Here is a 17,962-nt window from a genome sequence, read left to right as displayed (position 1 = left end):
TTCCCCTAGACTGTCCTCGCTGGTGATTATGATTTTTGAAGTCGCCTATTTTATTGACGCTCTGTTGGCTACATGTCTTCCGTGGGTTTGAACAAATTGCACAGGAATCATTTGCAGATGCAGTGTGATCTGCATTATAGTAACTGCATTTTTGCTTGCAGTTGTCCACCAACTTGGAAGATGTTCATTCTTTGGAAGAAGATGGCCAAAGTTGGAGGTTTTCAAAAATTCCTGTACTACACAATGATGTCTGTGATGTGTTTCCTGCATCCGGTGCTTGTATGGCATGCTGTGATTCCAGGTGCCTCACTTTATTGTGTAAAAAATATATGAAAATATATTAATAAATGTATGAATTGATACTTTAGTTTAAAATATAATAATAATATTTAAAAAAGAATAATATATTTCACCAATTAATTAAGCTAAACTGTAAATGAAACCAATTAAATATGTTAATATATGCTAAAAGGGAACAATGTTTAGTAATTTCCATATTAAATTTGATTGCTGAATAATTCATTTGTGAATCCAAGAGCATGTAAAAACCACCCAGTTTTTCTCAAAATAATATGTTTACTTTAAAACAGCTATTTTTATGTTGTGTGACCACATGAAAATAGGTACTGTTTATGTGCTTTCAGTTTTTATGTACTTCTGATGTACTTCTGATGTGTATTTTGTTGTTACCATGACATATAATAGTCATACTGAAAGCACCAGCAGATAGTTTATAGTGATAGCATAGACTAACAACATATGTTTTTATAATAGTTTAGCACAACTACAAGTAAGTTGTACCATGGTAATTCAATTAATTCATCAATTAATTCATCATCTTTACCTTTGACTGAATGTATTTTTAATTTATTTTGATTAATATTAAAATATATTTTTGATTTTGTGTGGGTGACGCAGTGGCGCAGTAGGTAGTGCTGTCGCCTCACAGCAAGAAGGTGCTGTTCTCCCTGTGTTCCCATGAGTTTCCTATGGGGTGCTCCGGTTTTCCCTATAGTCCAGAAACATGTGGTACAGGTGAATTGGGTTGGCTAAATTGTCCGTAGTGTATGAATGTGAATGAGTCTGTATGGATGTTTCCCAGAGATGGGTTTCGGCTGAAAGGGCAACTGCAGCATAAAAAAAACGTGCTGGATAAGTTCTGGATAAGATGTGGTGACCCCAGATTAATAAAGGGACTAAGCCAAAGAGAAAATGAATGACTGACTGAAATTTAGCTGTAACAAATTACAGCAAATTATTATTTTTTTGGTTGGTCCTAAGCAAAATGATACTTTGATCTGGGTTATTTAATTAAGGTTTTTACTTGGTAATATAGTTAAAAAATTATTTAGTATCTTTATATTAAACAATATTTTTACTATGCGTGAATGCAATTTTTTTCTTGACTACAATTACATTTTTTGAATGAAATTTTAATTTTTTTAATCAAAGTTGTGGCTGTAACAAATTACAGTAATTTTGTATGTTGGTTCAAAGTGTCATTTGTTTTCAGTGTAAGACGCACTTATTTTTAAGCTGAAATTATATTAAGATTTAATAGTTACAATAATACTACTACTAGTAACTATTTTTACCACGTTTTCTTTAATGAAATAAATGCGGTCTTCATGAAGTCCATTAATGTTTCTCATTGTTTCCAAACTTTTGACTGGTGGTTTACAAGTTAAAATGAACTAAGAAACATTTGCTTTTTTCTTTACAGGGATTATGCTGGTTGTGACCGGATTCTTTAACTTCATACTGAGCAAAAAAAAGAAGTCAGATGTGCCTAAAGAGTCCAGAGTTTTCTATGGTGACCCGGCTCTGTCTTCTGTCTGTGTCAAAGATAGAGGAGACTCTGAAGACACGTTCTCTTTCTTTAACGTCATCTCCGGCAAAAGAGCATCTTTTATTCCTAACAACAGCCGAATTCATGACTTAACAGACAGGGATCAGTCATTGAAGAATGGTCAACACAAGAAAAGACAAACAGACAGAAGGAATGTGCACTTTATTAAGAGCCTCAGAAGTAATGATACTGAAATGGAAGAATATCATGAGGTGGAATCAGAGGAGACCACATCAGATAAAGCACCAATGATTACACTGTAAGTGTGAGTGATGTGGCATCATATGCTGGTGAAAAATGAATACATTAATGCCTCTTCTTCATGAGCAAAATGTTTTTATGTACTGAGACATGGTCATAAATGAAGAAATTGGTTTAACATGCATTACACTAACATCATTTAAAACAAAGAAACAAATACAAAATTACTTTTACAAGGGGTTTAAACACAGTTGTGTGGCAACAGTGTGTTAATATAGTCAGCCTTAAATGGTAAAAATGAATTAATCCCATTATTTATAATCACACTTGATGAAAACAGTCTGCAGAAACACTTTGATTGACATTCTTCCTTTGTACATGTCATCTGAGGAAAAGCCCTGAGTGAGAAGCAGCCGTCTGGTATTAGAGTTTACACCAGCTAAAGATAATATCAGCGACTAAGAGGATTATAAATGTTGAGTTTTAGGATGTACAAATGAACATTGTAATCTTCATAGACTGCCTTCTTCTGAGACACTGGCTGCGTCCGAAACCGCCTACTACTCAGTAGGTAATGCATTTGAATTTACTACTCAATCATTAGAAAAGAATGTTCTATAACAGTGATTCTCAAACTGTGGTACGCAGGCTTCCATCTAGTGGTACGCGCATATATCAAATGTGTCATATGTATATGCTCCATATATTTCAAAATGGCAACATTTCCAGGTGTTCATGAATTGGCTACTATATGTTAATACTTTACATTTAAGTACAGCACTTTTCTTTGTACTTTTTACGAACATTAACCTACCATTTTTAACTTTTAAAAGCACATTTTAATTTAAAAGTTGACTTTTTAGTTTGTTTGTTTGTTTGTTTACATATAAGCACAGTACAGTGTTTACGTTCAAACTATTTACGATCAGGCTGACAATAATAAATTTTCTTAATAATAGGAATTAATCTGCCACGTTTTAGAACTGTGCAGAGCCGTAGCTGCTTTACTGGGCCTACTATGCCACTGTTTTCAATACTGCTCATTATGGTGGTACTTGGAGAGACAATTTTTTTCTAAGGTGGTGCTTGATGAAAAAAGTTTGAGAACCACTGTTCTATGCAGTATGAATTTAAAAGGTATGAATGGAATTTGGACGTACTAAATCCACCATTTTGTCATGGTCACAGGACCTACCTACTTAGTTGCGTTGCTGTATTCATGAATTCTCTCACAGGGCATCATGGGATAGCGTAGCTTGCAGGGGATACACTTCAGAATCTCGCGGGAAGTGGTAAGTCATCTAGGTACTTTTCACATACTGATTTTCAAATTCTATGAATTGGGACATACTACTCGGCTCGCATACTGTTTTTAGCGTACTATATAGTATGGAAGTATGCGGTTTCGGGTGCAGCCACTCACACATAGGCGTTTGTAGTTCCGCCCTCTTTTGGAAAGAGCACAATCTCATTTAAATCTTATTTGAATTTAAAGTGACAGTCACCAAAATAACACAATTTGAATTAAAGACTAATGCAGAGTTCATACTGATTTTAGCCACGATTTTGTCTTGCTGAAAGGTTTTGAGAAATCGCCATCAAATGCCTGAAATGAGAAACAATCACACAGTGTGAACTATCAAAGAGGGGATCTGGAAAAATCGCAGATAAGTCAACATGCTTAATGACATGCTAAATTTCTGGACCAGTGATTCAGTTCTTCCATGTGAATTGTGATCTGGGTGAAACCGGGTTGAAATGAAAAAAATGTAAGAGAAATTGTTAAATCCCTTCAAAACCCAGGTGAGCAAAATAAGTGCATTTTCTACCCCACTAAAAACTTCTTTCACATTATGTAGTTAATACCAAAATATATACTATGCAACCTCGTTGTTTCCATATCACTCGTATATGTTTGGTTTTGAGACATGGTTTGTGGACTGAGACAAAGTTGTCGGCAATTCTTCCTATTGTAAAGTCATGCAGTGTGAAACCCCCTGTTGCCAATCCATCTTGCAGTGTAAACAGCAGCAATGGAACACTACCCCAGATAGTCATAAAGTGTGAAAACCATGACACGACTACTTTGAAAATCGTGCAGTCTGAACTCAACATAAGGGTTCAGACTCAAAGAGTTATAAAGCATTCCCCTTTAGGATTTAATTAATTAATAAATCTCTTATGCTCATTAAGGATGCATTTATTAGGAAAAAAATGGTTAAACAGTTATAATATAACCTAATTATTCTTATTTATAAATTTTTCAATTACTTTTTTTACTCTGATAAATGCAGCTTAATGGGGAGAGGCTATGAATAATGTAAATATAAGTAAACAGTAATATGAGTAGTGCGACTTCTAAATTAATATGATCCAAAATAACTATTTTCTATTTGAACATATTTTATATTTTTTGCTCAAAAACATATATAATCATTATCAATGTTGAAATTGTGTAGAAAATTTCAAATAGCACTTTTTAAAAACAATTTCATTGTTTTGTAAATTATTTGTTTATAAACCACGTTTTTTACCACATTGCAATAATTTGTAATGTACAAATTTAACAGCAGATCAAAAGCAAACACACTGTTCAAACTCGTAGTGATTTAAAAGTTGCTACATGTGGTAACATCAAATAAATAAACCCTTTAGGCATCAGATCATTAAAAAAAAAACTCCATTAAGTCTTCACAAAGGCACATTGTCATTTTAAACATAGTGAACATAAACCCAAAATGGCATTTCAAATCCATATGTTTGTGAGCAGCATCCATTTTAGGGCAGTGTTTAAACCACAAACATTTTAGGAAATCATACTTGAGACACACTGAAAACAAATATATGCTTATAATCTTTAACATCTTTCTTTTAAAAGAGTGAGCTGCTGGAAAAAAAAAGAGAACTGCTTTTTATTCCAGTCTGTAACCTTAAGCCTGGGTCTCCTGCATCCATCCATCCATCCATCCATCCGTCTTCATACGTCAATACAATTAAGAGATTCCATTCATCATTTACTGACCCAGACGAGAAGGTTTTAAGCCTAAAGACTGAACAACAACCCCCAAGGCATTAGTCCTCTCCATTAACCTGTATAGATGACTTCAACATCTTCAATACTTGAGTAACATAAGATATGCAGCCATCATGTGTATTATACTTCACAGACTTAATGACAATTGTTCACTAAATAAATGATTTGCATGTTTTGTTGTGGTTTTATTGTGTTTATTGAATAGCTGCAGCGGTTTACTGCCATTTGCTAATGGAGAGTCACAAAGCAGAAATAGCACTGTTGAAAAGAACTGGAGTGAAAAATCTATGAACATCAATGGGTCAGGCAATGATTCTCGCTACACCAATAAGAAGAATTAGGCTACAAACTCAAATAAAGCTAAGCCATCATCAAATAGAAATCCACTTATTTTACTTGATCTTCCCTCTTAATCCCTTATAAGAACTCAAAATGATGTTCAAATTAAAAATGAAGGCTCTGGGGAAAACCCGTAAGCCTTTTACTCTTAAATGATGTAATTAGAATTTTTTATTATTATTATTTTTTTTAGAATTTACAAAGATATTTTTATGCTGTTTTAAATAAATGTTTTGGATGAAGTCACTGCTGGAATGATTCATGTTTTTCTGTGGTGAACTGGGACAATGTTTTCCATTCCAATAGCAGAAGTACAGTTTTATTTGTGCTTCTGTGGAAACATTTCATTTCAATGTTTCACATTATTTGATATTAGTATCTTTTTTTGTTCAAATGAAATGTGAGATTAGTTTGCTTCCAATGGGATAAACGGACCTTGCAACAGACATGATAATCCAACTGATAATTTGTGCACTTTTTGGGAAATAATTACAATTTTTTGAAGAAATATTGTACGCTGACTATAGAGAGAAGAAACAAACAAAAAAAGATGTTTGTGTGTGTTTGTTTTACAGAGCAAGGGAAAGAATAAGTGCTTTCTAGAGATCATTTTAAAAACAAAGTTGGAAAATAACAAGAAAATAGTTAGCTTTTTTTTTCTTTTTAAATAGATTTATGCTTGGTCAGTGTCAATGACTGAGTTAAAGGGGTGGTCCACAATGATATCATATTTTAAACTTTAGTTGGTGTGTAATGTAGCTGTGTGAACATAAACAACATCTCTGAATGTAATAAGTTCTAAGTTCAATGCAAAGGGAGACCTTGGTTTTTACAGAGTTAGCTTAGCAAAGCCTACAATGAACGAATTTTGGGGACTACAAAAAATACTTCCGCCCCCTCTGAGATCACAAAGGTTCGTTTACTGCGCACGCACACTGCGCAGATAAGGGCTGCGGCCAGAGGAGCTGTAACGTTATAGCAGAGATGAAGCTAACAATGCGTCCAAACACTGCTGTTTCCACAGAGTTTCATCTGTTTCTGTATTTGGGCTTCCAAAGAACACGACACAAAGACAGAAGTGCTTACAGTTCAATATTAATTATGATGCTCCAGAGAACTACAAAATACACAGCAAGCATGATTTGACAAAACAGCTTCCAGAATCTCGCCCAGTTCAGTGCTGGATTCGGCTAAAATCTCCTCAAAGCAGAAGCTGTGAACTACAACCTGTAAGTGTTTTTATTTGTTAAATCATTCAAACTGCTGTAAACACACACACACACACACTCCACCAGCACGTTCGTGTCTCTTATGTGTGTGCGCGACTGCATTGATTGTCTTTAGGGAGCTTTTCCATGCGTTTCACATCTCAGATAATTAAGTCGCAAAAGATATGTGGATGATTCATGTTACTTACACATGCATATTCCGGATACATGTGAAAGGCGTCGTGTAATGCATAGAGTTAAAAAAATTACAGGATAGCTCACCTGACTCGTGGTAGCAGCAGAAAAACAAATCAAGGCTCACACAGGTAGCATCCCACATCTTGTGCTTTATTCTTCTGTCATGATATATTACAGAAAATAACTTAATCCGAGCATCAGAGAAAAAGAAAAAAAACTCCATGCACATACGCTTGTTACAGAGAGTTCACACATTCACTCACACAAACACACACACACACACACACATAGACGCAGACAACATTCACACGCACACACAATGACAAACGCTCTTAAAGGAGCCGCACCCCATTTTCACTCGTTACAGACACTTGTCAGATTTTATTTAAGAGAGCAGGCAGGAGGTTGACTGATTGTTTACACAGCAGAAAAGCGCATGCTTTTACGGGCGTGACGTTGAGCCAATCCGCGAATAGCAGCACATTATGACATTGACCAAACAGAGTCACTTAAGGGTGGGCCTTTCAGAGAAACTAGGAAATTTGACAGTCATTTTCATGTTTGCTGAGTAGCTGTTTTAATCAAAGTGAGATATATGAAAAACAACGTGATTACCTTCAAGTGAAACATGAGCACACATTGCTTTGCATCTTATAAACACAACCAAGCCTTAAAATTACATTCTTGAACACCCCTTTAAAAAAAAATTATAAATAAATAAATACTGTATACTGTTCATTATAATGGTGCTTGGAGAACTTTTTTGGTGTGAAAACTTTTTTTGGAGGTGGTACTTACTTGGATTACATCTAAGACACTTTAACTGTAGGGTATATTAGTTTGATGAATCTCCTATCGGAGTAAGAATAACAAGAGAATATATATATATATATATGTGTGTGTGTGTGTGTGTGTGTGTGTGTGTGTGTGTATATGTATATATTTGCTGTTTTAGAAAAGTAATGCAAGCAAGATTATCTGGCAAGGCCATATGAAATTGTAATGGTGAATGCTGCCTGGAACTAACTGTACATCTAATAGCCACATTGATCAGCCAATCTAAATCTTTACATGAAAATTATATCTTATTACTGTATGTCTTTTAAGTTTACTTTCTGAATAGCAACTCTAAAAAATGTTGGGTCAAGAACAATGAACAAAGAACAAATAGTGGATCATTTAACCCAAATTATTTTAAATATGACCAAAAACAACCACTTTGTAAATATTTGAACTAAATTGAATTGCCATGTTTAATTTTATATGGTTGGGTTTGTCACATTTTGCCCAATTTTGGATTGAAATGATCCAGTATTTTTAGTGTATCACATCTGAGACTTATTTGATGATTACTATATTAGTTTTCACTGCTAAGTGAAATATTTTGAGTATTTGATTAGTTTAGAGATAGATGTTTCTAAATGCATAATTAGTCAGCAGTTCCGTTAATATAATAATTTCCTCTTTAAAACAAATACGTCTTCCTCTTCCCATGGGGGAAGTGTCTTGGCAGCTCAAAGCAGCGACTTCCTCAAATATTTTTGTCGACCTTTTGGTGTCATATTTTCCTAGATGATACTTTATTCTCAGACTGAGTTAAAAAAACAGGAAGCCTGTCTTCCCACTAATAAGATTAAAATGAACGTTCAAATGTTGCGTTGTACTTGTAAATGTAAATCCTTACACATTTTATTTTCAAGTACAGCATTAAAAGGATGAAAACCCTACAGCTTAATGAAGTTTTAATATGACAGGTGGGCTGAACACAATTTAGCAGCACCCTTTCATTAGCAGCTAAATTGTCTCGTGGTTATCGCAAGACTCCTGATAATTATCTCACAGACATGCTAATATTGGTGCGAACGGACCTAGCGTTTCCCAGGGCAACCGTAGACAATTCCCGCCCTCGAACTTCTTTGATTGGCTCGTGTACTCAGAGGCGTGTGTGATTGGTTTACACTGCTGTCAGTCTTCTCAAGAAGCAGCATTATTTTGACCGTCTTTTCCCCGAGGAAGCGGCAGGGTGAAGTGAAAAGAGTGGAGTGGAAGATAAGAGGTTGCGCCTTGCAAAACAGCTGGGCTCTGTCGACTCTTACAAAGGGACGGCGTTTCACGAGATGGTAAGGAGAACAGAATGTGACAAATGATAATGAGTGCATTATTAATGACAATTGTTTTACATGAGGTGTGTTTCTGAATAATTTCTGCAGGTGAGCCGCCTCTATGCACTACTAGTGTCTTCATTTGAAGGCTACCTTGACTTCTTCTGAAGCTGTTATCAGGTGTGTGATTTTAAACAGTTGTTCAAATAAACTGTATTTGAGCGAAGCTTCTGTAAACCACATTTGCAGTCGATTTGCACTACTGTAATATGTTTGTAATGTTTGCATGTTTCATGATGGAAGCAAATCAGATATCAGTCTATATGGAACTTTGTATTTTGCCTGTCTTCCAAATTCCTGTCCAATTTGTGCAAAATAGCCATAAATAAATCCAGAAGTGGTTAAGGACTCTTTGCTTGATGTATTCGTGCAGCTGGTAGCCACAGCTGGTTTTCAGTAATTGATTGGGTGGGCAGGGGGGTTTCGTGTTGTAATTTCTTTATGCAGGTGGAGAGCATCTCTAGACAGGACCTCTTGGTTTTAAATCAGTCTAATGCATTTTTAGGGGTGTTTTCTTTCTTTCTGGTGGACATTGTTGATTGTGCATATTTTGATGGCGTTTTCTCACAAAGAGGAAATTAATAATTTATGAAAATGGTCATAGACAGAGGTGGGGTTAGGTCATAGAATATTTAAATACTTCTCATGTTTTATGTTGATTTTAATTATATGAACACATGCCTATTTAGACTCGTTGTGGAATTTGTATTTTTAATTTTATGTTTTTGCATTGTTATTATTATTCATTCATTCATGTTCATTTTGGCTTAGTCCCTTTATTAATCTGGGGTCGCCACAATTTGATAAGAACCGCCGGAATGAACCGCCAACTTATCCAGCATATATTTTACGCAGCTGATGCCCTTCCAACTGCAACCCATGACTGGGAAACATCCATACACACTTATTTACAAACATACACCACAGACAATTTAGCTTACCCAATTCACCCATAGGGCATGTCTTTGGACTGTGGGGTAAACCGTAGTACCCGGAGGAAACCCACGCCAACACCGGGAGAACATGCAAACTACAAACAGAAATGCCAACTGAACCAGTCAAGACTCGAACCAGTGACCTTCTTGCTGTGAGACGATCGTGCTACCCACTGTGCCACTGTGCAGCCCATTAATATTATTATTATTATTATATGTTATATTATATGTTATAGTCACATCCAATATGCAAACACGTATAGGTTTAAGGTTTTATTAGAAAATAACAGCACAAAAATGTATTTACAAATTTAATCTACATAATAATATATATTTGAACAAATAAAAAACAGACAAGGTAAATTATTATGTATTACAATACAGAACACACAGTAACAGAATTGTTAAATTAAAGCTTCTTGAGTCTTTTTGGTGCATTCTTCTTGATCGTCAGACAGACCTTCTTCCTCTGTGGGTTGAAGTTAATTCTAGACAATAGAACAATGAAAGGGTTTAATTATTTGGGAAAGGCTCTGAGCTGAGCAGGCAAAAAAAATCTCCAATTTAAATCAGTTTACACCATTAACAGCAATGTGACACTTAATATTCCCAAGAGACTGATTTTTTCCTGACTCAGCCCTTTCTGAAAGTATCAGCAACAGCTACAATGCATACAATCTGTAAACCATGAGCTTCTAGTGTCACATATGGCATTAATTGTTTCATGCTTTTTTTATTTGTTAATATAGTGTACAATATAAGTATGTTATAAATATTTTTTGTCTTTTGTATGGATGTTAAATCCTCTGTATGTTCATGTTAGTGATTTGTCCTGCCACAGAGTGTCAGTGTTGCACACATTTTAAATTTTGAGTTTCAAAATAAGTGTTCTTAATTTATACATATACAGGGTCAGGCGGAATCTGCGGACATTATTTGTTTCTTCTGCACAGTATTATTTTTTTTTAATTCTGCAGATTTATTCAGAATGATTTTGGGTGTAAAGTAACAAAAAAACTGAAAACATGAAATAAAAAATGACTTGCATAAACAATGACTTACTAAGTTTAAGGTTTACAATGCAAATCTAATTAGATTTTTTGATAAAAAACATTGTATGATATACAGTACCCAGCATAATTGAGTACACCCTGTTTTAAAAATGAATATTTTATCAATTTTCTCAGTGAGTATAGGCAATGTACTTGGGTGCATTTAAACAAAACAGATTTATAAAGCAGATATATTTATTAAAAGAACATTTTAGTCACCAAACATATTTGGAAAGTGAAAGATAATACAATAAAATTTAAGCAGAACATTGCAAAAATAAATAACTTACAATTTTAACTATTTTTTTCTAATTTTTTTTTGTTTGTTTCTCTTGATGTTTTCTCTTTTTAAAGTTTGTATTTAATATTTTTCCATAACAAGTAAATTTGGGTGTACTAGTTTTTATACCGCTATCATACGTTATTTTGTTAGATAAAATTCATATTTGGCTTCAGTAATGACTAATCTAATGTATGTGCACAAATATAATTTTGTATAGCTTCCTATTAAAAATATGAATTTAAAAGATAGATTTGTGAGGGGTGTATTTATTTATGCTGAGCACTGTATCTACTAAAAGACAGCAAATATTACTTTACAAACTGTATAGTAAGTTACTCATATAAACATTGCTAAAATTTATTTAAAACTGAACAAATATATTTATTTACACACATTTAGATTAGCAAATAAAATAGATTCTGTGACTGGTTAAAAATCTGCAGAGTATCTGCTGATTTCTGCACATGCAGCTTCTGTGTGGGCCTACATATTTGTAGAACCTTTAAGGTCAGCCTGTACATTCACTTACTTTTGCCAGCATTTCTGCAGTTTTTTCCCCTGCTTGGACTCTGGATTTAGACACACTTCTTTATTTGACAACTGGAGTCTGTGGAGGAGATCAGCATGTTGTCAGATATGTGCAATCTATTGCAGGCATTAACATACAACAACATTTGATCAGAGGCATTTAACTCGTGTCGCACTACTTTGCGAGCAATGATACAATGAGCAGAGATTCAGCACAACATTTTGAGAATTTTTTAATTTAGTGTTATTTTTTTCTTTCTATCTACAGAATAAGCCATTTAGCATTAAAACACCACTGGAAAATGACATAGATTATTAGATAAGAAAGCTAATATTTCCAGAGTTTCTTGAGAGAGTAAAGTGGGATTGTTTATCATAGCATGCCCACTCATGCCTAAATTCAATCTGCAAAATGACGAAAAACTCATCTTGCCATGACCTGGCTTCCCTTCAGTTAAATTATTTCTTGTGATGCGTCTCAACATGAAATATTGTGTAACATCCTGACACATTCGCATTAATTAATTGCTAAATGTTTAAAAGGTTGCAATTGCATGGTAATTAATATATTATCAATATACAAAATTCATGTCTCAATTTGTGGCTCCCAGTGAGCCAGTAATCACCAAGCACTTTTAAAGCATTTGACACAACAGCTTTTGTGTTGCACATAAAAAAAAAAGAGTATTGAAGGACATGAGGGTGACGGATGATGACAGAATTTTAATTTAAACTAAGAATATCATCTGATAAAATTGCAAATGAATCACCACATTTAGATATTTTTATTTTTTACAGTACATGCCTTCATGTAATGGATTAAACATTTTAAAATCCACCGTATTCATAAATGTGAGAGAGTGCGCTTCTGTACTCACTTGATTTGAACCTTGTTGCAAAGAGGATTTTTCGGAGTGATTGTGTAGTCTGTGATTTTTCTCCACTGCACTGCTCCAGCCTCCTTAACACACTCACATTTTTCTCGGATGAATGTTGCAGCTGTCATTTTAACTAAAGACGATTTCAGAAATAAAAAACATGCATTTCAACATCACCTCCATGACCAGTATCTGGCAGAAATCTGTAAACAGCCCTGATAAGTTTTCAAATGCTACTGTACCTGAGATAAAGTGTGAACAGACTGAGAGCAGGAGCAGGACTTTGACACTTGCTTGCAGAGTTTTGAAAGCCATTTCTGTTTGTCTGTCTTTCTCAAGTGTGCACTGAACTGTCCTCCTTGTTTTTCACTTTTCCATTTATGCGTTTCCTGTTTTTCCATATTAAGCAGGATAAGAGTCACATGGTTTCTAGTAAATGCTTCAAGACAAGTGATTTCTCAATACCTGTGTGCGCACCTTGCAAAGATTGCTTTTATGGTTTGAGACGCTATTATTTTGAGTGGCTATAATTTAGGAATTTTAGAATAAGTTTTTCTTGCTGAATGGTGAATTCTTTAGCTCTTTCAAGACAATTCTATGACTTCTGTGAATTAATTTAGACAGGTTTTATGAATAACTTAAATCTAAAATTAATTATAATGAAAATTAATCTTTGCAAATGGTTATTTATAAAATCATTTAAAAGGGTTTGATTATTACTTTGACTATTGTAAAAGTGTTTTTTTTTAAAGGAAACCTAAGCATTTGACATTAGGTGACTATAAATACAGAGAGACATTTAAGAAGTTTTGCATTTTATGTTTTTTTTTCCCTCATGCTGAATTAAAAAACTCTAAATAAACAATTTAGCATTAAAATACAAATGAAATCTGATAAGAAACTGCCTGTGTTCACAAGATGTAGATAAAGGTTGATTATGTTTTTAGGGGTTTATTGAGAAAGCAGCAGTATTGTTTATCATATCATGCCCACTCATGCCCAAATTCAAATAGTTTGATATGATGGAAAATTCATCTTGTCATGACATGGCTTTCTACCATACCATAATAATTCATCCCAACTTTTGTGCATTTAAAAAGTACTTTAAAAGTTTTGATTCAAGCTTCCACATTAAGTCTTATGAACTAACCCAAGCTCAAATTTCTAATTATATAAAGTCATGGCATTAAATGTAACATGCATTGCAAAAAAAAAAAAAAGAAAAGAAAAACTAATTCTTAAATTAGCATATTGTATACAAATACAAAAGAACTTTGTTCATCATTCTTTATATAAGAATATTTAGACATTTGATATTTTCTCTGGGTAAAAGCAGATGACGTACTTCGTATTTGTGCAGATTAGAAGGAATCTGTTGGAAGTTGTTTCAAACACTGAAGAAATGCGGTTATAGTAGACTTATTGTAATTTAAAAGAAACCAACAAAAATAAAAATAGCATACTTTTTATTAGATAACCATGTGCTTCATGTAGTATCATGTAAATTATAGTTTTACAATGGCTAAATCAGTACATTTATTTATGTTGTCAAAAGTAATTATTAAGTGTTTGACTAGGTATATACAGTGCTCCGCATATATACTGTACACCCCTCACAAATCTATCTTTTAAATTCATATTTTTAATAGGAAGCTATACAATATTATATTTGTGCATACATTAGATTAGTCAGTATACTGAAGCCAGATCTGTAGCTTATCTAACAAAATTACTTACGATGGCAGTATAAAGACTAGTACACCCAAATTTATATGTTATAGAAAAATATTAAATACAAGAAAAAAATAAACTTTTTTTTTTTTTTTTTGTAATTTTGTAGGTTGTAATTTTTTTTTTGCAATATTTTTTTTGCTAGAATTTAATTGAATTATTTTAATTTCTAAATATGTTGGGAGACTAAAATATTATTTTAATAAATATGTATGTTTTAATAAATTTGTTTTGTTTAAAAGCGCCAAAATACATTGACTATATTCACTAAGGAATGGATACAAAATAATCATTTTCAAAATGGGTTGTACTCAATTATGCTGAGCACTGTAGATCCGACAAGCTTATATTTTCCATAAAATTTCAAAAAGAAAACAATCAGACACACAGACACACCCTTTTGGAAGTTCATATTTTATTATATTAGTTAATTTTACATTGTAAACTAAAATATTTGTTCTCACATAATCTCTATATACATTTAATATAAACATAGCATCTTCAACTGTCCAGTATAGACCTGCATAGCAGGGTTTAGCTCATCCATGTCTAACATGACAAGGTTTAATGTTACCCTTGTTGTAACATGCCTTCTTTAAATACTGTCCCTTTGCCCTCCATATGTGCACACGTCTGAATCTACTTTTTCTTATGTTCTTGGCTTGTTTGGTGCATATAAGAGTAGAGCAGCACCACTGCATTTGCACTGACTTTGAAGAGATTTCTCTTCTAGAGATTGCTTGTAAAATTGGTTTGCCTACATAGGTGAGGTTAAGACGTGATCTTCTTAGATTTAACCTGCTTCCCCTTTCTTTGCCTTGGCCGTAAGCATATTTTGTGGTTTATGCCAGCCTTTTGCGTCCTACAAAAAAAAAAAAAAAAAAACATTTAGTTGACTTACAGAGCAGCAGATAAGGACATGCAGACCACCATGATATTTGTGGTAGTAAGTGATGTTTGGATACGCTGTGCGACTCCTGTTAGTGATAACAATCTATTACCTGTTCCAACATTTCATTAGACTTTTGCCTTGAGGACCCTCCGGACTAAGACATACCGGTTTATTGGTCTTCTTCGGTGTGACTCTAGAAAAATACAAAGAATAACAGTAATGTAAATGTAAGTAGTAATGTAAATGCAGTAGTGCACATGCTATATGTGTACAGTCTTATGAAGCAAAATAAAACAAATGGGAAGTGCTTACATGATTTCATTCTGTAAGCAGCTTGGCCCTTTTGGAGTGATTCTCAAGTCTGAAAATGGCCCCCGGACTCTTTTTTGGACTTGTGGACACTGACAGGTCTTTGGGACATGTTGACTCTCTACTACTTGAGCTGTATTTTGGAAAAAAGAGGAAGTTAAACAAAAAAAAAAAAACATACATGATATAACACAACGGTAACAAATAATAATACTTTTAGCAAAACATTACTGTTTAAATGTATTTATGTCAGTACGATTTTTTTGGTAGCACAAAACAATTAGGATATTTATAGAAAATATTAAATCTATTAACCCCATGCCTTAGCAACAACCATTTTACTCCCACCATTTAATAAATAGGAGTTTATTAAGATAAAATGTTTAATAACTAGTAAATATGTTCCCTGATTTAAGCTGTTACTAAATGTATTTTATTTAGCAACCGTGCATTAAATTGATCAAAATTGTCAGTAAGAGATTTTAATAGATTTTTTTATTTTTTTTTAAGTTGTAATGAATTGTATATCAAAGAATCCTAAAAAAGCAGCACAATTATCAACAATGATTATAGTATGAGTTTTTTTTATTTCTTTTATATTGTTTAAAATAAAATCTGCTAATCAAAATATAAAGCTACCAATTAAATACTATAAACTATAAAATAAAAGCTAGTAATTTTATTGTGTTTTTATCAAGTGATCATACTCCTCAAAAACCTTATTAACCCCAAATTAGCATTGGCAGTGTATAATTAAATTGCATTACAATTATTATAATTTATTATTAATTGTGTTAATCTAGTTTATACACTGATTTAATAAGACGTAATTAAGTAAAAGTTTACCAGCTCAGCATATAAACGTATAATCCAGCAGGTTCAGTTACTGTTTTAGATTATAGTTTGGGTGTCTACTGTAATTTGTCAGTTTCGATTTACTCACCTGTTAAGATAAAGCAGAGGTTCAAAGCCAACAAAGTATAAGCTATCTGTGTCATGATGAAAGTTTTACTGTGTGTGAAAGCTGAAGTGCCGGTTGTCATTATATACTCCCTCTGAGGGACTTCCCGGTTCTTATGCCACTCCTGGAAATTCCTGGTTCATTGTCACTATTCTCCCACAGGATCAAGCCATTTGAACTCTGATAAAACGGAGTGGGAAATACCGAAAGCCCACTGCTGTAAGAATCTTTGAAAAATTGCTCATGCATTTTATACAAGTTATGAGTAATTCCCAATTTATAATGCAGTTGACTCAACAATGAAATGTCTGTGATTATTTACTGACCCTCATGTTGTTACAAACTTGCTGTTTATTTTTTGTTGAAGCCATTTTGTTTTTTGGAGATATATTAAAAGTGAAAGTACCTGAAATTTATCACTTAAAAAGTACTCCCCTTATAATGTACACTGTAAAAAAACATTGCTGTAAAAGTTACAGTATTACTGGTAAAATTTACATGTGCGCTGTAATTTAACAGTTACAACTGTGCTGTAGTTTTACAGTGCAAATGTAATTGTTCATTCACAGTGTGTTGGTGCATTTTACAGTATTACTGGGAATTTTTACATTATTATTTGGTCAAATTTACAAGTATGCTGTAAACTAACAATTACAACTGTGCTGTAGTTTTAAAGTGCAAATGTAAGTATTCATTTACAGTGTGTTGGTGCATTTTACAGTATTACTGGGAATTTTTACATTATTATTTGGTCAATTTTACAAGTGCACTGTAAATTAACTATTACAACTATGCTGTAGTAATTGTTAATTTGCAGTGCGCTTATAAATTTCACAGTATTTCCGACAACCAAAATTGCCAGTAATACTGTCCATTTTACAGCAATACTTACAATGTATTTTAGAAATGCTCCATTCAGTTTCTGATTTCCTGTCATTAATATTGACTGAATTCGATCCCTTTCATTTAAGCCTCACAGATGTGAGTAGTAATCACAGATGTGAGAGTAATAAAGAGTAATAAAAAGTAATAAATGTTTAGTAATAGTGTCGATGGTTCTTCAGACAGATAATTTATTATGAAATTAGGTGAGCAATTGTGTTCATGTATAATTGACTAAATTATTGGTTCACTTGATTCATCCAAATCACTGTTTTATTAGGTGATGAAACATTTTGTAACTGGACAAGGACATAAGTAAGATGTTAGAGCTACACAATTATAGTTTTCTTATTTTTTTTAGTGCCACATTTTTGTTAGGTAGAGACTATTTATGTGGATGTAGACTGTTTCTTGTAATTCTAGTTGTGCTAAATGAAATCAAGGGCAGCATATTTGTCCCCTGGCAAATGCTATTGTGGTTAAATATGTGCAATACATTTAAATGAATTGTCTTCTGCAT

General features: G+C 33.3%; 4 protein-coding genes across 8 annotated transcripts in view; 2 read left to right on the top strand and 2 right to left on the bottom strand.

Annotated features, from left to right (window-relative positions):
- Window positions 1–5,259, top strand: part of tmem72 (transmembrane protein 72) — a 173,436-nt gene extending 168,177 nt beyond the window's left edge. For 2 of the 5 annotated variants that reach the window (XM_087278096.1, NM_001328086.1), the window contains exons 3-6: window positions 10–81; window positions 162–301; window positions 1,724–2,108; window positions 4,929–5,259. In XM_087278096.1, coding sequence (XP_087134222.1) covers window positions 29–81; window positions 162–301; window positions 1,724–2,108; window positions 4,929–5,091 — 741 coding nt within the window. In that variant the 5' untranslated portion in view covers window positions 10–28 and the 3' untranslated portion in view covers window positions 5,092–5,259. Of the gene's footprint in view, window positions 1–9; window positions 82–161; window positions 302–1,723; window positions 2,674–3,173 lie in introns of all 5 variants that reach the window. The other 3 variants (XM_087278098.1, XM_087278095.1, XM_087278097.1) reach the window with 2 other exon arrangements.
- A 3,591-nt stretch (window positions 5,260–8,850) lies between these two features.
- rassf4a (Ras association domain family member 4a) overlaps window positions 8,851–17,962 on the top strand; it is a 35,638-nt gene continuing 26,526 nt past the window's right edge. The window contains exons 1-2 of the mRNA NM_001009985.2: window positions 8,851–8,949; window positions 9,040–9,111. The gene's annotated coding sequence lies outside the window, so the exon portion shown is untranslated. The remainder of the gene's footprint in view (window positions 8,950–9,039; window positions 9,112–17,962) is intronic.
- On the bottom strand, window positions 9,942–13,025 carry cxcl18a.1 (chemokine (C-X-C motif) ligand 18a, duplicate 1). Its single transcript, NM_001328090.1, has 4 exons — window positions 12,910–13,025; window positions 12,668–12,800; window positions 11,791–11,868; window positions 9,942–10,414 (listed from the first exon to the last, which is right to left on the bottom strand). Exons 1-4 carry the CDS (start codon window positions 12,980–12,982, stop codon window positions 10,336–10,338), a joined length of 363 nt encoding a protein of 120 aa, NP_001315019.1. The 5' UTR covers window positions 12,983–13,025; the 3' UTR covers window positions 9,942–10,335.
- On the bottom strand, window positions 14,797–16,674 carry cxcl-c13b (CXC chemokine 13b). Its single transcript, XM_087279530.1, has 4 exons — window positions 16,543–16,674; window positions 15,603–15,732; window positions 15,400–15,483; window positions 14,797–15,260 (listed from the first exon to the last, which is right to left on the bottom strand). The coding sequence occupies exons 1-4, from the start codon at window positions 16,640–16,642 to the stop codon at window positions 15,170–15,172; spliced, it is 405 nt and encodes a 134-aa protein (XP_087135656.1). The 5' UTR covers window positions 16,643–16,674; the 3' UTR covers window positions 14,797–15,169.

The sequence above is a fragment of the Danio rerio genome, chromosome 13 (genome assembly GCF_052040795.2).
Source record: "Danio rerio strain M-AB ecotype USA chromosome 13, GRCz13ab, whole genome shotgun sequence".
Classification (NCBI taxonomy): Eukaryota; Metazoa; Chordata; class Actinopteri; order Cypriniformes; family Danionidae; genus Danio; species Danio rerio.
The sequence above is the reverse complement of the archived record's forward strand: the minus strand, read 5'-3'. Positions and strand labels throughout refer to the sequence as shown.

Bases quoted from the DNA above. Each gene is read 5' to 3' on its own strand.
- cxcl18a.1 (NM_001328090.1), bottom strand. From the start codon at position 12,982: ATGGCTTTCAAAACTCTGCAAGCAAGTGTCAAAGTCCTGCTCCTGCTC. The intron at 11,869-12,667 runs GTGAGTACAGAA...TCTCCTCCACAG, and splicing joins TGCAACAAGGTTCAAATCAA to ACTCCAGTTGTCAAATAAAG. The intron at 10,415-11,790 runs GTAAGTGAATGT...TCTATTGTCTAG, and splicing joins CTGCAGAAATGCTGGCAAAA to AATTAACTTCAACCCACAGA.
- cxcl-c13b (XM_087279530.1), bottom strand. From the start codon at position 16,642: ATGACAACCGGCACTTCAGCTTTCACACACAGTAAAACTTTCATCATG. The intron at 15,733-16,542 runs GTGAGTAAATCG...TCCAAAATACAG, and splicing joins CCTCTGCTTTATCTTAACAG to CTCAAGTAGTAGAGAGTCAA. The intron at 15,261-15,399 runs GTAATAGATTGT...TTTTTTTTGTAG, and splicing joins CTAATGAAATGTTGGAACAG to GACGCAAAAGGCTGGCATAA.